The 19,325-nt window shown below is 35.1% G+C and overlaps 1 protein-coding gene across 6 annotated transcripts in view; it reads right to left on the minus strand.

Annotated features, from left to right (window-relative positions):
- MAP4K3 (mitogen-activated protein kinase kinase kinase kinase 3) overlaps positions 1-19,325 on the minus strand; it is a 181,095-nt gene that overhangs the window by 24,528 nt on the left and 137,242 nt on the right. For 4 of the 6 annotated variants that reach the window (XR_013441660.1, XM_078056218.1, XM_078056216.1 and 1 more), the window contains 9 exons: positions 18,236-18,268; positions 14,224-14,262; positions 13,933-13,986; positions 11,861-11,903; positions 9,859-10,018; positions 8,896-9,008; positions 5,421-5,462; positions 3,339-3,423; positions 1,885-1,964 (listed from right to left, as the gene is read on the minus strand). Coding sequence is in view for 5 of the 6 variants with exons in the window: in XM_078056218.1 (XP_077912344.1) it covers positions 1,885-1,964; positions 3,339-3,423; positions 5,421-5,462; positions 8,896-9,008; positions 9,859-10,018; positions 11,861-11,903; positions 13,933-13,986; positions 14,224-14,262; positions 18,236-18,268 (649 nt within the window). In the remaining variant the exon portion in view is untranslated. The remainder of the gene's footprint in view (positions 1-1,884; positions 1,965-3,338; positions 3,424-5,420; positions 5,463-8,895; positions 9,009-9,858; positions 10,019-11,860; positions 11,904-13,932; positions 13,987-14,223; positions 14,263-18,235; positions 18,269-19,325) is intronic. The other 2 variants (XM_078056219.1, XM_078056217.1) reach the window with 1 other exon arrangement.

Here is a 19,325-nt window from a genome sequence, read left to right on the forward strand (position 1 = left end):
TCTCTAGTTTCTAGTATTTTTCAGCCATGTCACTATATACCACTTCCAGATTGAAAGATTTAAAGTATATCATACAGTTTAGGATCTTGTTGGAAAATCTAATTAAAAAATGCTACAATGAGGGGCGCCTGGGTGGCTCAGGTGGTTAAACATCTGCCCTTGGCTCAGGTCATGATCCCGGGGTCCGGCATCGAGCCCCACATTGGGCTCCTGGCTCAGCGGGGAGCCTGCTTCTCCCTCTCCCTCTGCCTCTCTCCCTGCTCATGCCCTCTTTATCTCTGTCAAATGAATAAATTAAAAAAAAAAAAAAAACTTTAAAAAAATGCTGCAATGAGAAAAGATGGAAATGTTTGGTTATGAAGAAAATACCATTAGTTACAGATTTTTTTCTCTTCATTGTATTTGTAATCAATTTATATTGATAATGGACAGTTATACATCCCACAGGCACCCAAAACTCAATGTGACCAAACTGCATGCAGTATCATGCCCTTCAAATTTACTTCCCCTTCTGTATACGATACCCTGACAGGTGGTACTGTCATTCACTCTAGCTGGAGACCTGGAGTCAACCTAGACTTTTCCTGAGCCTCCATGTTGAAGAGGTCATTTAATATGGCCAATTCTAGCTCTTTAATCTTTCTCTAGGTCTGGTGTTTCTCTACAGGAGCCATACAAGTGGGAAAGGCAGTGTGGTGAAGTAGTTAAGGACACGGACTCTGGAGCCAGCTGGCTGGGTTCATATCCCACCCAGTTCAGCTACTTAATAGTTGTGGGATCTCTGAAAAGTTACTAATCCTTTCTGTGCCTCAGATTTCTCATCGGAAATGCAATCCATGATGGTATCTGTCTTTGAGAGCTGTTGTGAAGATTAAGTAAGTTAATTATGTAAAGCATTTAAAAATAGTGTCTGGCAGGGGGGCTTGGGTGCCTCAGTCCGTTGGGCGTCTGACTCTTGATTTCAGCTCAGGCCATGATCTCATGGGTCATGGGACTGAGCCCCGCTAATAGGGGAGTCTGCTTGAGATTCTTTCCCTCTGCCCCTCCTCTCTCTCTTTCTCTCTGGAATAAATAAATCTTTAAAAAAAGTTTAAAAACAGTATTTGGCACACAGTAAGTTTTATATAGGTATTAGCTTCTAACACCATCATTATCATTTCCCAGGTTGTTTAGCATTGCTGGCCCCTGGGTACTAAAGCCAAAAGCTTCCCCCAGTCACTGGGACAATAACAAATGGTCCCCATATAATTCCAAACCCCACTTTTTCCTTTCTGTCCTCTCCACTTCTGCCCTGACTCAACACTTCTTCACCCTTTGACCAACATCTCTCCTGCCATCTCTCACTGCACTGCAAACAGGTAGTTCTAAAACCTGGACCTGGTCATCAGCATGGTACACGAAGCTTGGGGTTTTGGCAGTTGCCTTCCCCACCCACCTCCATTTACTGTTACTATTCTGCACTCGTTCTGTACTCCAGTCAGAATGTCTGTTCGTGATTCCCCATCCTTGCCATGCCGATTCACAACTCCGTGCCCTCATATTCACCCTCTGTCTGTCTGGGAAGCTTCTACTCATTGCCATGAATGGTGTCTTTTCACCTGCCACAGGAGGTGCTAGTGACCTGCAGTCTGTGGCCTCGACCTCGTGCTCGCTCCTAGCGCGACTGCTGAGTGTTGCAGGAACTGCTATGTCTCCTTCTCTGTTAGATCACGAGGTCCTGCAGGGCAAGAACTGGTCCTGCGAATGTGTCCTCAGGACCGACAAATACAACATGCTCTATGATGCTCTTAACGGATAAAAGAGGCAGAAAATCCTAGAACTGAAACATTTCTTGTCTAGTATCTATATATAACTTTAAAAAACGGAAAATACAAAATAACACACCTGTTCCATTGATGTTTCATGAAGTTCATTAAGATTCAAAGTATAAATCCCTTCTTCAGCACCAAATATCAAGTACTGATCTGAAATGACAAAAGTAATTCCCCGGTTTTGATATGTAAAATACTATCAAAAAGAATTTATACAGAAATTAGGTAAATATGTATTAACATGAAGAATTATTGTGATTGATAAGCAGTAAATATATTTTAATACAAATTAAGTGGCTAAACACTCTACCTTAATGAACTGAGCTATATGTAAATGCCAGCCTCAAAGTAGAGAGGAAAACTTTTATGTAAAAGAGGTTTTGAAGTCTGGAATGATAGGGTTCCTCACTCATCAGAAGGTGCTGAGGACTGGCAGAGAATCTGTAGCTTCTTTTCTAAAATTCCTTTAAGAGAGGATCATGTACAATTGATGTATAAAATATAAATAAAGAAGAACTGATACAGATTTAAAATATTTTTGCAGATGGGCTACCATTATAAGCAGCAACATCAAAACACCAGGATCTAAAAAAACCCCCAAAAAACAAAAAAACAAAACAAAACAAAAAACCCCAGGATCTGGCTACTGCCTATTCAGAAAGTTAACTAAAACTTGGATACCTGCTAGGGTTCTCAATATCTGCTAGAAGATGGTAGTTTAGCCACGGTCCTGTCTGATCTGCTTTTGATAATAAAAAACAACAGGTAAAGAACTTCTCCAGACTGAACTGAAGTATGCTGAGAACAACTTAGAATGCCGAGAGCATTCCTAGACTGCCCAGTATTTAGGATTAGTGCTGGCAGATTAAAGGCATAAGCTTTGTGGTCTGACAATACGACTGAGCTGGGTTCCAAGTGCAGCTCTACCCCTGACTGGTGATGAAACAATGAACCTCTCTGAATGTCATTCTCCCTACTTGTGAAATACAAGTTCCTCCACCTCGGATTTTTAAAAGATTTAGTAAGAAGATGTGAGGGCACGTATTCATGTAGATCTCACATATACAGATACTAAGATACACAGTGAGAGAATGCTGGTGGTCTTTAGTCAGTGACTAACGACAACGATTCTTATTATGATCCCCTTTAAGGCGGAGAGGTCCTTTTAAGTGTTCACTACACCCTGGACCCTTGGCAGTTAAACTCCTTTAAAACAACAGCTGTGCCTAAAGCACAAAGATACTGAATGTGCAGCTACAGAAAAAAAACTTTTCTGGGGGAGATTAGGGTGGCAGAGAGTATAAGGTTTCACTCTATTGATAGGGGGACCATACAGTGAAATTTTAGTGTTACAGGTCACCTCTAACACTGCTAATAACACAGAGAAACATATTTACCTTAAATAATTTTTTAAAATTATAACAAAAAATTTTTCAGAAAGGTTTTCAGAACATGAAGAAAACTGAATGCTTTCATTGCCTCAAGTTAAAAAACAATTAGATAACAGATAAAAACAAATAGTACTACCTCTTGTATCTGGGTTTATCCATGATGTTGCACAGTGAATTTTTAAGGGACATCCATTAAAAACCTTCGAAAAACATGCACCCATCTGGAAAAACAAAGAATAACCAAATAATACAATATTCCCTGATAAGAAGGAAATCATAACCTCTATAAAGGTGAAAAGTTTATTTCATGACCTAAAATGTTTAATGTTAATCATTAAATTTAATATTACAACATGAAAAAGGCATAGTTGATTACAAATTCATATTATGTACTTCAAAACCTGGTCTGTACCCATTTAAAAAAAAAAAAAAAGCAATGTGCTTATTCTCCCTGGATGGTCAATAAAAAGCTTTATTTCTTTATGTTAATATTTATCAAGCCCATTTACAAGTCTTTCATATAATAAATACCTTATAAGGAAATACAGTATCATTCATTTGAACGTTTTTTTTGATCTTCGAAGAGTAAAATGTTAATTTTGAAACTGTTGTTCAGATTAGAATAAATACAAGAAAGCTTATTCATTTAATCACTTTTTCTACTAACAACTTGGGGGGAAAAGAATACAAAAATATTTGATGAGAAGAGCAGTGCATCATTTTATAGCTGGAATATTTTCTTCACAAATATGGAGACAATAGCCAGGGACAGAGTGCATTACTATAGTTGATTATAAGGGATTAAAAATATTAACATAAAAAAATAAAATCATAAACCTTAAGATTTCCTTTTTCGTCAAAGAAACCTACCAACCAACATTTTTAAGATTTTAGTACCAAAAAACAACAACAACCTGGCAATACCATCAGGTGGTAGGAGACCAATAAAAAATGTTTTTATGGTGTAGGGCAGAAATTGTATCATTTAACTAATTCCGATAATTATTCTTCAAGATCACTGCCAAAGTTTTGTATGTGGAGGTGCTACCTAATCCCTAAAAATCCAAATGACAGAATGAGGTGCCGAACAATCAAACCAACCCCAACCATAAGCTAGCCTGGACAGCTGATCTTACCAGGCTTCGCACTGCAGCCAAACAGGAAATCGTGTCCGGCTGTTTAAGTGTCTCTGCTGGACTTGGGAGCCCTTTACTCTCAAAACTTTCATTTTGTAAGACAAGGTATATTTAGATCTTTATACTAATTACAAAGTGGAGTAAGAAACTAAAAGGGCTAAAAAGAAGAGTCAAGAGGTTACAGACTAGAAATGCAGCGGATACCTTCTAAATTAGCGTCAAACTACGTTTTAGGTTACAGGTTTGCAGTAGTGAAAATGCAGTTCTATCTATACTGATGCAACTCAATTACACTGAGCTAATATAATTTTATAATATAATAATATAATTTTAATCCTAAGGTAGCATGGTCTAATAAAAAAACAAAAAAACCAGGACAGAGTGAAAAAAACCAGAACACAGGAGTGTTATCTAGGAACTGGGTGGAGTTCTGTGATCTTGCAAAGATTCTGGGGTCTCAGTTTTACTCATGGTCAAAACAGAGTTTGGGCCAGATGGTCCTTTAATGCTCCTTCTAGTTCTAAACTTCTGTTTTTGATAATTGAAAACGCTAGGAAAAAAATGTGTCATATCTACATTTTGTACTTCTATTGTATCCATGTGCCTTTTCCACATTTCTTCAAAAATATCTACAAAGAAGATATTAACAAATTTTGGAATAAAGGAGTTTTAAAATGTATAATTTACCATAATTTTATTTTGTAAAGCTACTTTTCAGATGTAACAATATTTAAATTAGTAATCTTATTTTTATTAATAAAGGAGATTCTTTTCTTTTTTTTTTTTTAAGATTTTATTTATTTATTTGACAGAGAGAGACAAACTGAGAGAAGGAACACGAGCGGGGGAATGCGAGAGGGAGAAGCAGGCTTCCCACTGAGCAGGGAGCCCGATGTAGGGCTCGATCCCAGGACCCCGGGATCATGACCTATGCCAAAGGCAGACACTTAACAACTGAGCCACCCAGGCGCCCCGAGGAGATTCTTTCAAACAGGTAAAAAATCTAACCAAAGATACACAGTCAAGCAATTATCTTTCATTGTATTTAGCTTGAGAACAACCTATTTGATATTTATACTTACATGCACTTTAGGTGTTGGGGGTAGACCATTACTAATAGGCTTCTAGAAAAAGAATACATGCATGAATACATTTCTTTTGTTGCTATTTGGTATAACAATACTGTATTTCAAACACATGTATCAAAATAAAATACATGAATACTTTCTTTTTGTAAAACAAAACAATACAGATAAGGCTGAAGTTCCCTATAACCCTTCTATAGTACACTTATTCCTGGTACCTGCCCCCCAAAAAAACTGGTTTAGTGTATACCCTTCTAAGCCTTTTTTCTAGACAACTGTATGTACTCATGTATTTGTGTATATTTCCATACCTCTTTTGTGTGTGTGTATATATATATGTGTATGTGTGTGTGTGTGTATATATATATGATTCCCTACAGAAAACACTGTGTGTGTGTGTGTGTGTTTTATAACATAAATAGTTATGCACTGTTTTATCAACCTCTTCTTTGCCTTAACGTTGGGTCTTAGATCTTTCTATCAGTACACATAGATCTGGTTCATTTGTTTAACTGCAGCACAGTATGAATATAACATACTTTTACTTAGCTATTCCCTAATTATTACTGGATATTTAAGTTATTTTCCATTTTTCACTATAACAACAATACAGAAATGATCACCGTTGCATATACCTTACTATGCAATGTGTGAATGATATTTTTAGGGTACGCTGTGAGAAGAGAAACTCCTGGAACAAAAGGGCTGAACCTTTTACATTCTGGCAGATACTGACTGCCAAACTGTCTTTCCGAGTGCTCATTTCATATCATACCCATCAGCAATGTAGGAGAGCCCTGGTTCCTTCTGGTCTCACAGACACTTAATATTATCAAGCTGATGAGTAAAAAATGTTTTCTCCTTAATTTGCATGGCTCTGATTGTTAGGAAGATTGAGAATATTTAAAAAACAGTTTATTGGCTATTTGTATATTCTCTTCTGTGAAGTGTCTTTTCTCATTTTTTTTACTGAGTTATTTTTTTCTTACGTATTTGTTGGAGTTCTTTATATAATCTAGATTTGAATACTTTTTTTAAAGATTTTATTTATTTGTCAGAGAGAGAGCGAGCGAGCGCACAAGCAGGGGGAGCGGCAGGCAGAGGGAGAAGCAGGCTCCCCGCTGAGCAAGGAGCCCAGTGCGGGGCTCGATCCCAGGACCCTGGGACCATGACCTGAGCTGAAGGCAGACACTTAACCGACTGAGCCAACCAAGCGCCCTAGATTTGAATACTTTATCTACTAAATATATTACAAATGTCTTATCCTAGTCTGTAGATTGTCCTAACCTTGTTTACAATGTCAATTGAAGTTTTACATTTTGATGAATTCAAATATATCAATCACTGGACAAAGTATACTGATAATTATCAGGAAAGTAAAAATTGCATAATCATTCACCTCCAAGATGCTCAAGAATACCAGATATTTCTCCAAGGGGCTACATGCCTGGAGTATATGATTTGTCCTCTGGAGAAGGAATCTCTTGGAGAGAGATGATTATTTTTTTAAATGTAGTCCTTCCTAATTCAAGATTAAAAAAAAAAAAAAGAAGTGCCCGAGTTTAAGACTTTATTCATTTATTTGTCAGAGAGAAAAAGAGAGAGAGCACAAGCCAGGGGAGTGGCAGGGGGAGAGGGAGAAGCAGGTTCCCCGCTGAGCAAGGAGCCGGAAGCAGGATTCAATCCCAGAACCCCGGGAGCATGACCTAAGCCGATGGCAGACACTTAATCAACTGAGCCACCCAGTCGTCCCGAGATGATACTTTTTAAACATATATTTTATGAAAGTCTAGACTTCTCTGGAGGTTAATCGTAATATTTTAAGGAATGACATCCTAATTTTTTCTCAATCTAAGTCAAAATTATCTAAATGATGTGACAAAAATTAACTAAAAAGCTATTAATTGATTTCGTATACATGATACAAATGAAATATTCTATGTAGTACTACTTCTGTAACTACTAGACACTTTTGAAATAAAGACCATTTGAAATTTTACTTTGTAGATATGTGTATGAAGATGTATAGCCTATTACGGCCACTAATTTCTGATAATGTTTTTCCATTTTGCAAATAATTCGTGTACTTAGTTTTATATTGATGTCCTTAAATTATGTTAGATCATCTACTTTGGCAAAACATTTTTAATTAGGGAGCTCTGAATGTTGTAACTGTCAGATTTACATTAAGTATTGACAGAACTGGCTATAAATAATTTCAAGCTGCCGAAACTGTAGTCATGTTTCAATATGTCACGGATACTGTTTATCCTATGATACAATCATGGACATATTTCAGAATTACTGAGACTGTTAGGTTTCACTACTACAGAACAGTAGTTCCTTATCCTAATGAAGGTAACAGAGTGAATTAAAAATGCACACATAAAAAATGTATACATCTCTCAAAGGTTCTTATGCCGCACTATAGTCATTAGGCTGTATTTCTGTACTACTACATTAACAGGGCTGCTAAAATTTAAACTGACGAAAACAAAAAGGCCTTCCTCAGTTGGACAGACTTCATAAAAACTTATTCTTGAAGGGCATTTTACACTTTTATAACAACGTCCTACCTAAATTTCACAAATTATGATGGATAATCTCAGTTAAGTGTTTTAACTGAAAATAAAAAATGGTATGTCATATTATGTCATGAAATCTTAAAAAAAAAGTTGATATAGTACAAAAGCCTCTAGCAATGTGCTTACTACATAAAATCATAGCTAAATGCACATAAACATTTTAAATGTACTATAAATATCTATAAAAATAAATATTAGTATACACAAAAACTTTAAAAAAATACCATCTCAACTCATGATCTCATCTGCTGAATTGGGGATTTTAAGGATTTTTTGTTATTTTAAGTTCTATGATGACAGACAAATGTCTTCTGATGATGAAGAGCAAATTCTTTACAAATGTTAAAATATTTTAGTTCCCTGATAAATAATATTTATTTATCTGTAACAGGAATAGCTGTTAAAGTTAACTTCATCTTTCCTGAAGTGATAGTTTTACATCTACTAAAAAGTAATTTTTCCTTGTTATTTATTTTCTTTGAGTAAGAGTAGTAATACCATGAATTATGTAATCTACAGTTAAAAATGTGTCCTGAGTAAATTCTAGCTTTCCTTATCTGTCCATGTCCTTCTTTCCATAACTTCTTGAGACTGAAAAAGGAACTTTTTAAGAATCAATCTCATCACAATAAGAATAATAATAGTTACCTGTATACAGAAGGTCACATTTTATAATACACCTTTATAACCAACTGGCCATCATTCAAGTTTGCCACAGCAAAGTTACTTTTTTAAAGATTTAAGCAATCTATTATCATTATAATTAATATATTAAATACCATATTGTAAAATATATCATTGCTACAGTTTCATTAATTATAATAACAAAACTAACCTAACAATGAGAAAGAAAAATACAAGTAGAGGTTATAAATATAAATACCTACTGGTACATCCTTCTTTTCTTTCCTTGAAGGGTTTGTGCCTCTGTGTTCATTCTGTTGTTGATACAATGAACCATCTCGTTCACCATTTAACTGGAAGGAACTCACTCCATTTCCTTCAGTGAGATGTTTAAATATATTTAAAAAGGATTAATTTTCATGAAAACTTTCATTCAGAAAATTATCAAGTAGGAAAGAAAAATCCGATCTCTCAGATGGTTTCTGCCTTCACTTGGGATCACCCAATCAGAAATATTTAGTACTCAAGAAAGAAGTCTGATACACATGTTCTGCTACTTATATCTCTATTTTCATATAGACAAATTTAAAATCAGGTTATGTCTAACTAAGCACATGTATTTGTGTAAAAGACAAAGAAATACTGAATATATAACTACTTTCAGGAAAGGGGTAATTTACACTATGTTATCCAGGAAACTTTAGTTGTTCTTTTTTAAATTGCTTCTTATGCATAATATGCAAGAATATAGTATTAAAACAGCATCTTCTAGTATTAATTTGGAGGCAAATACCTAGTAATGGAGACAATCACTTTTCTAAAAATGATAAAATGAAGAACTTAGAGTACCCTCCTCTTTTTCTAAAACACAAGTAGCCTATAACCAAAACACACTGTCCTTGTTTGTTCAGAGTTCAGTTTCTTCTGCTGCCACGCTAAGATAAATGATGAACTGAGCATTCACAATTCTCCAAGAGGGAAGAAGTTAGATATGAAATGAGAAACAAGGACATTTGAATCCCAGAATGGGTCACAGGTAATCCTGTCATATAAACACTTCAAACCATGTGGCAAAAAGCAGAAAACATCTCTGTGGTCATTGTCTTCCTTCTCTCCTCTCTCAAAGGAATTTCAAATACGCTCTTAAAAGAAAGATACCCTCCATTTTTTTCACACAGTACTAAACCCTGGTAACATGCTTATCTCACCCTCCCTTCCCCCATTACCTAAAGCAATCGGCTTTTGTGGAGGTAATCTGGGCGGTGGTGGTCTAGGTGGAACTTGGGATGGTTTTGCTGGGCTCTCTGACATGGGACATCTCTTGATGGTTCCTTGATTATCATCATCAGTAGAATGAGTTTCCTGTGGTATGAATATGGACTTAGGCTGAAATAATACAGAAAAGGAGACCAAGGATTAAACATGAAATTATTCATGTTTCATTCAAAAGGAAAAATATTAAACATTTTCCCTGAAGTAAATACCATTATATATCAGAGGCTTTCGAACTGTGTTTACTAGCTAAGCTCCAAGGTTGTTCAACTATCTGATTCAGATTATCTTACATACATCCTTAAAATGTGCAATAACGTGTTTTCTCAGGAAAAAAAAAAAAAAAGGCCTCTTAATTCCTTCACAAGCCTTCCTACCTAGACTTGCTAAATAAAAATATTCTGGTTCTTCTGATCTCCAATTTAAATGAGTCTCTCTTTATTTTAAATATTCAGGCTAATCAGATTTCAGTTCTTTATAAGGCTAAACTGTCTCTTTTAGATGACTCAATGTCTTTTATGTTAATGCTTAATCTCTCAGACTGGGGCAGGACAAGATACCAATTAAAATTTTTATCATACTGGAGAATATTAACACAGCAATATGGAATGGCTAAGAAACTTTCTGTGCAGACAATGAAAAAACGTCCAGTCAGCTGACAGTTTGGCGAATTTATAAATTTTTTTTTTTTTTTTTTTTTAAAGATTTTATTTATTTATTTGAGAGAGAGAGAATGAGAGACAGAGAGCATGAGAGGGAGGAGGGTCAGAGGGAGAAGCAGACTCCCTGCCGAGCAGGGAGCCCGATGCGGGACTCGATCCCAAGACTCCAGGATCATGACCTGAGCCGAAGGCAGTCGCTTAACCAACTGAGCCACCCAGGCGCCCCGAATTTATAAATTCTTATAAATGTGTCCCTTATTAGGAAATTGCTCAGCACTTACCTTTTTGAAATTCTAATGTAAAACTAAACAAGCAAGTACAGTATTATTTACCTGCGTGAATCATGATTTTTTCAAAAGTATAAAATGAAAACAAAATATAGTAATACATTAGATGCCAAGACTGGTCAGACTCCAATTGTCATTTATAATCCCTGATTTCAAACCTTAGAACAGCTCATTTTATAAAGAGTTCAATTTTATAATTAAAATTTACTCTGCATATAAACTTATAAATTTTTATTACCTATATTAACTCATTTTATCTTTAAAAAAACCCTTCAGTTGGAATAATTTTAGTATTTTATAATGCTTTTTTTTTTTAATTTTTTTTAGATTTTATTTATTTGAGAGAGAGAGACAGAGATAGTGAGAGAGAGAGCACAAGTGGGGAGGAGAGGGAGAAGCAGGCTCCCCACAGAGCAGGGAGCCCGATGTGGGACTCGATCCCAGGACCCTGGGATCATGACCTGAGCCGAAGGCAGCTGCTTAACCGACTGAGCCACCCAGGTGCCCCTATGATGCTTTTAACAAAAGGATTTTTTGCTAAAAAATTTTTGAAAATTACTGTCCTATTTTGTATTTTTAATGTAAAAGTACCTTCTATGATAGTTAATATCTATGATGATAAATCCCTATCCATTAACCATTCTCAAGAAATCAATTACTAGTTGATCATGTATTTTGAAGGAAAAAAAATCTTACAAAAAATGTGAGATATCTAACCAGGTGAAATAATACTAACCCATTAACTTAATCATTTTCATGCACAAATTTCTAGAACTTATTTAGCATAAATACTAAGTGACAAGTTGGATAATTAAAAAAAGACAAACAAAAATAATCACAGTCATCTATATCATGGTTAGTCACTTGTTCATGGTTTTTTTTTTTTTTTTGGGTGGATCCCAAGTGAAAATAAGCTACAGAGAAACTATTAATACAGTACTAAAGTGGCAGAACAATCACACACACACACACCCACGTAATTCAAGTTGAAAAACAAACCTGCTTACCTTTGGTGGCAAAGGAGGTGGAACTTTCGCTTTCATGGTTGAACTATAAAAACATGAGCGTTTAGAATCAGAATTGAATTATTACTAAAATATAATTAATTTTTCAAAAATATGGAACAAAACTTGCATAAACAAGTTCCCTTTTCTGAGATTATGAGTGTTTTCCAAAATATTCTGTGAAATGTTCAAGTTATACTGAATGAAGTTTTATTCAGAAGTAATTAAGGAGATACGCTTTCTTGGTTTCAAATTAAAACAGGAAAAGAGAATTACAGTTCCAGTTTATATCAATTGGAAAGTAATTATTATAAAAACATAAGCAGCAATTAGTTTAGGGAAAAAGAGCAAAATGATATAGTATAAAAATATATTACAATGTAAGCTTCATTTTTACTACTGTTAGATATGAAATATCTCTGATGAAGCTCATCAAAAGCTACATATATTTGCTGGAAAATTTTAGGTAGAATTTATTTGATTGAAGCTAAAATTCATTACAACTCAGGACTGGCATTTTAGATGTATAAAAAAATGAAAAGATGATCGAGCATTAACTCTCAGATGAGGAAAGGGAGGCCCAGAGAGGCTAAGTGACCTGATTCAAGGTCACAGAGTAGTGAGGTACAAAGGAAAACCTATGCCTCCACGCCTCCAGCTGCTAGTCAGGTGTCACTCTCCCATGAAATTGCACCTTTCTTCAAACGGGGAAAAAAAATCTAAAAAACTAAGTATCAATGCTTACATAAGTGAAAATATTCCCTCTTGAAAAATAGATTTATATCCAATGTAGGTGTTTATTTAAAACATAGCAGATGAAATTTAATCAACCAAGTACAAGCCTCTTTGTTTGTAGTTGTAGTAATAATTATAGCATCTACCAATTACGAATTTATGACATTTCAAAATTCTTTGTCATGAGCCAGTGCTATGAACTGAATTTTGTCCACCAAAATTCCTATGTTTAAGCCCTAACCCCTAATGTGATTGTATTTGGACACAGGGCTTCTAGGAGGTAATTAAGGTTAAAGAAGGTCCTAAAGGTGGGGTCCTGATCCTACAGGACCTTATAAGAAGAGGAAAGGAGGTTGCTCCTTCCTTCTCTCTCTGTGTATACACTGAGAAAAGACCACTTGAGCAAGAAGGCAGCTGTCTACAACCCACAAATAGGGCCCCCACCAAGAACTGAATAGACAGTTATTTTATCTTAGACACCTGAGACTCCAGAGTGTGACAAATTGCTGTTATTCAAGTCACGCAGTCCATGGTATTTTCTTATGGCAGGCCGAGCTAAGACAGACTTGTTTGGTACCAAGAAGTGGGGTACTGCTATAACAAATACCCAAATATGTGGAAGCAGCTTTGGATCTGAGTAACAGGTAGAGGTTGGAAGAGTTCTAAGGTACATGCTAGAAGTATGGACACTAAGAGTGATCTTGGTGAGCAGCCAGAAAGAGGAGAGCTACAGGAGAGTTTCCATCTTCTTAGAGAATACATAATCCCCAACAGAATGTTGGTAGAATGTGGACGTTAAGGCCATCCTGCTGAGGTCTTAGATGGAAATGATGAACATACTATTGGAAACGGGAGGAAAGGGGATCCTTGTTACAGAGAGGCAGACAACTTGGCTGAATTGTGCTCATATTCTAGTGTTTAGTGGAAGGTTAACCGAGGTTGTAAGAGTGAGGTCCTCATCGGATAGGAAAAGGGGAAGAGATTTCTGCCTCTGCATGCATGGATTGAGGAAAGCCCACATGAGAACATGGTGAAAAGGCAGCCATCTGGCAGGCCTGAAAGAGACCTCTCACTAGGAACTAAACTGGCCTGCAGCTCGAGCCTGAACTTCCCAGCCTCCAGAACTGTGAGATCAATTTTTAAACCACCAGGCTATGGTGTTTTGTTAATGCTGCTTGAGCTAACACAACTAGAATAGGGAAAGAGAAAGAAACTGTGGTATAACCCATAATACTATGTTACTAATGATATTAAAATTACTGGCAATATTAAGCTGTCAGATTTATGAAATCAAGTCAAATGACACATTTTCTTTTATCAAAAACAGAAAAAGAACTTACTGTTTAGATTCATCATCATCCCCTTCATCGTCTTCTAAATGTGCCACATGCCCTCTAAGGACAAAGGATAATTCCACTGTCACTAAATGGACTTTACCAAAACGGCTTAAGAGTAAATTTTAGAAAATGCAGGAAAGGCCACTGCAAGACAGAATTTTATTTGCAGATTTGCAGGATTCAGAATTAAACAACAACAAAACAATCTTAGGCTACATGACAGAGAAGGGAGCAAACAGACTTTACTCATCTATGATATAAAGCATTTTAGGCTTAATTAAAAATCAAAATTACCGCTGATGTAATTCTTCTTCAACAGACTTCAGAAGACTCCTTAAAAGAAAACAAAAACAAAAACAAAAAATAATGTGAATAAATAAGCAAAGGAATACCAAGTACATTTTCATCACTTTAACCTTACCCACAAATTTTAAAATTACTCTTTACTATTTACTAACATCTGCTACAATGATCTCTATACCACAGAACATCAAGTTATATTTAATAATATATCTGTATTTTCTGTTGCTAATGTCTTTATACATGTATTTGAAATGAACAAAATAAATCCTAATGTTTAGTGAAAAATACCAATTCAAACAGAGGACAACCCACCATGAAATGTCACAATAGGACTGACAAAACCATAATTGCAGGGTCATAGCCAGGGGTTTCCAGGATTCAAATTTTACCTGGAACATTTTACCTGACACCTGAAATTATATTTTCTTTTTCTTAAAATAAGGAAGGTGACACACTTTAAAAAAACATGCTCTCAGGCAATCCTACAAAATGAAACTCAACATGTTGGATCTCTGCAAAAGCATGCATGCATGTGATGTGAATACATGAATGTAGCAGCACTTTGCTTTCACAGAAGACACTCACTTACCTGACGTATCTGTTCTCCAGTGGTGTACTGGCAAACACATTTACACTTTTGGGAGACTAAGCCTGTATCAGACCAGGTGCGAGGATTTTATCATTAGGAGCAATTTATGAAACTTTGATATTCAGGAATGTAAGAGAGCACTCGTGGCATTCCTGAAGTTCCCTTACTTCTTTTCACTGCAAGTTCATGCAGCGTATCTCCTATGTTACACTCTTCAAGCATAAAAACTCCGTAGCTTTCTTAAAGCCAATGGGATAGGGAGAAATATGGTTACTAATAGATTACTGAGGTAAAAGTGAGTCAACGGAAATTTACTCTCCTCCAAAGTTCTAAGGCAGTACCTTCTAATCATTTTCCCCCTCTGATATATATATTGGAAAAAACTGCCCTTAGAATTATCAAAACATAAAACCAGAGAAACTGAAAGGTACGGTTTAGCTGGTATATGCAATTAATAGAATAGATTTTGGTCTTCAAATATTTTAATTAGCTTACTGACAACTTACTGACAACCTAAGTATTAAAAAATGACAAAGCTCTAACTCAAGTGTAAATGACATGGGAAAGCCATAAACTAACTGCAAATCCTATTTTGTAGATAAAAAAATTGAGGTACTTCAGTCAAATCTATCATCTAACTCACAAAGCTCTTCAAGGGCTAGCTCAAGGAAGGCAGGACTTCTGACTAGAAGCCGGATAGCCAGGTTATGAAGCAAAGACAGCCTGAATCTGAAACCTGCCTCTGTCCCTGTAAGCTGTGTGGCCTTCAATAAGTTACTTTGCAATGCTTCAGTTGCCATGTCTATAAAACAGGAATTATAACAGTACCTACATCAAAGTGTTTATCCAACGATACACTGAATATGGGTAAAGTGCTTAGAACAGTAATTTAGAATATAGTAAGTACTCAATTAGTATTTTCTTTATTATGATTGACTGAGCAACATTTCTTTAAACTAGCAATTCTCAGTGTGGTCTAGGGATCTCTGAGGTCCCTTGGTCTCCTGTAGGAGGTCTGCAAGAACAAAACTATTTTCATATTTAATACACATACTACAAAAAAGCATTTACCTTTTGCACTCTTGTTCTTTCATCGAGAATGAAACTCTGGAGTTTTCCAGAGATTACAAAATGCATGATAACACAACAGATTAGTAGCCGATATGAGAATGCAGCTGTCTTCTATTAAGCCAGATATTAAAGAGATTTGCAAAAAATATAAAACAATGCCACTTTTCTTACTATTACTTTGTTTCAGGAAAACAGCTGTTTTTCATAAATAAATGTTATTAGTGGGCCTCAACAAAAAGTCTGTTGAATTACACTGACATATATAAAGACTATTATCACAATTATTTGCTGCTTCTAAGTTTCATGAAAGGAATCAAGTGCTGTTACAAGGAAGGTATCATAAAGAGGTGGCATTTAAATTGGTCCTTAGTGATGAGTAATTTTTTTTAATACACACACAAAAAATGTTATTTTTAACATGTAATGAATATATTACTATTTTAAATAAGTAAATATTTTGAAAAGTTCTTAGTGTAAATTTCCAATACTATAAATATTGACAATTATAACCCATATAAACAAAAGCTTACTAGAGTCCTCAATAATTTTTAAGATTGTAAAGGGTCCTGAGACCAAAAATTGAAGAAGCACTGCTTTAAACTATTTTACTATTTTACTAAGTTAAACACAGTATCTCTGAGGTGTACAGTGGGCTTTTATATCATTTTGGAAGATATGAAAAACACTTTTTCTTACACACATGACAACAGTTTTGGGGGGGCACCTCTTTTTTCAGTAGAGAATATTCAAATTTGAAAATAAGAGGGAAATTCAAAATGTACTTTATTTTCAATTACCATATTTAATTGGATTTACATGGCATTCCACTTTTTAAAAAAGAATCTTCCTGAGAGTGTTAGATTCTCCAAGAATAAGAGAGAAAGGCTTAATAAGAACACAGAAAAGCAGCTAGCCTATGGCGAGGGACTCACGTAAATTTTTATTTATTTACTTGTAAATCTCCTACTATGTTACAGATATTTTGTTAATAAAGTTATAGAATTCACAAAGTTTTAATGAAAAGTAGGATATATGATTTGCTTTTCAGGCTTTATAAAAGAGAAAATGAAACATGGCTAAATTTGCTAAGAGGTTCATTTACAGTAAATATTGTATCTTGAGAGCCCTAGAGAAATATGTGACACTGATTTAATCACCAAGATTGGGTGCTCTACAATAAACAGTGTCACTATTCACTAGTCCATGTGGATTCTTCTGTTATGGAAATTTCAGAAAGTGACCAACAAAATAAAACAAAAATGATGCCCACAAATACTGAATTACTAAGTCAATCTAAAATAATTTGGAAATCTGGATGAAAAGTTAAAAATGGAACAATATGCAACTATAGATTTAACTGGTGAAGTGAAGAAACTGATACAGGGAAGTAAAAACCACAGCCAAAATATTTAGCATATTCAAATTAGCTAAGAAATTCAGGCTGCTGGTTACTAAAATCTGAAATTGCCTAAATGGCTCAAAACAATCTTTTAAGTATTGTCCTGATTATATCTGAAGACAAAACAAAAAAACTTCTTATGTCTTTAAAAGCAAAGAGCAGTTTTATTCATTCATATTCACTTGCTCTTACATCAACGATTACCTCCTGAGTAAATACTACAGGTAAGGGCAATTAGTAAGTATTTATTAAACCCCAACTGTCCTAAATGCTTTGCAATGATTACTACCTTTCACCCTTAGCACCCTACAAGGCAGGGACTAATTATAATCCCCATTTTACCAGAGAAAATTGAGGTAAATTTCTCAAGGTCACATAGCTTACAGGAAGAGGGCATTCTGATTCCAGAGCTGGCATTTACTATTACTACACTCAATTGTGCCAGGAACTGTGTAATTCAGTTACTCTTTTCACCATTATTTCAGTCTTCAGAAGAGACTTTATCTTTAGAATTTTTGCTCTACATTAAAGACAAAATTAGAAATAATTGTTTTCTTTTAAAAACAGTATTTTGTTGGTTTTAAATGATCAGAAAAGTTGATCCCAATAATAACAGCATTCAAAAGAAAAGAAAACCCAGTAAGTCAAAATACATATCATTCTGTTAAAACAAAACAAAACAAAACAAAACAAAACAAAACAACCAAACTATCTTAGTTCCTGTTTGGTCTGGAATAGGTAGAAACCCATAAATGGAAATCTGTCTGCCTGATCACCTATGGAGAAAGCAGGAAATCCTGTGAGTTTTAAAACACTGCCTAGTCACAAGAATAAAGCAGACATATCAGTACAGTAAGAGAAGTGCTACATCCATGCTCATGTCACATGTATGTATATACCTGTACATGAAACACAGCCAAAGGTCAAACTTTTGGCCAACCTACCTTGCCAGTGATTCGTTATATAGAATACAGTTCCTTAAGCAGGGATCCAATTAATCAAAAAATGAAGGTTGGGCAAATTATTAACATTTTACCTAGCCAAAGTAACTATATACTATGAAAATGCCTAACAATCAGAAATTAGACAATGGGAACTAAGGAATCTGGAAAAGCATTTAGTGATGGGCTACATATTTTTTTGCATTTTTGCCTGTATATCACTCAAAAATATATTTAAAATGAACCAAAAAAGGATAAATGAAATATTTCTCCAAATTATCCACTGTCTCTTAAAATACACCAAAATTTGCTAACAAGGTCCTTAAAACCAGTGACCTTAAATTTAGACAAAACAACACAAAAAGCACTTCAGAATTTTTATTTGCTAACCACTATGAGACAAACTCTTTGCTGTCCATCAACAAATCAGGACAGATTACAAATAGCACACAGTTACTCTTTAGATAAAATTTCATTTTTCTACTAGGGAAATTTTATGCTTATTTTCCATTTTAGGAAACCTAAATCAGGTTAATTAAAAAAAAACAAAAAACCTCATCGTATTTAACTGAAGTTCAGCTTAAATCAAAACTAACGCATTTCTCTAGGTTGTCATTCAAAATCTTTTCTCTGTGTTGAGAAAAGATAGTGTATTAAACATTTAGTCTATAAAAAAGGAGAGAGACATGATTTTGCATTATCTTTAAATCCGAGCTACTCGTCTTTAGTCACCATTTCTCAACTGCTTAAAGTATGGATGTATGTATACTTCTCAACGCTCTAATGTAAGTGAGATCATATGTTGAAATTTTAAGTTGTTCTGATTACTAAGATAATATCTACATTGCTGGGAGATTTTGGCAACTTAAAAAGTATTTCCTTACAAATTAGATTTTAAAATGATAATCTATTCATGAACTCAGGAAATGAGAACCTACTGGGAACAGCAGAGTCCTGTCTCCTTACCCTGCTGACTCAGGACTGCGAGCAACTTAAATTGTTAGACCCTGTAAAAGCTGCCTTTTCACCCCAGTGGTGCCCCACCCAGACAGTGCCTAGCGTAGGGGAGGCCTTTAATAATTGTTGGATTTCC

The sequence above is a fragment of the Halichoerus grypus genome, chromosome 10 (assembly GCF_964656455.1).
Source record: "Halichoerus grypus chromosome 10, mHalGry1.hap1.1, whole genome shotgun sequence".
In the NCBI taxonomy this organism is placed as follows: domain Eukaryota; kingdom Metazoa; phylum Chordata; class Mammalia; order Carnivora; family Phocidae; genus Halichoerus; species Halichoerus grypus.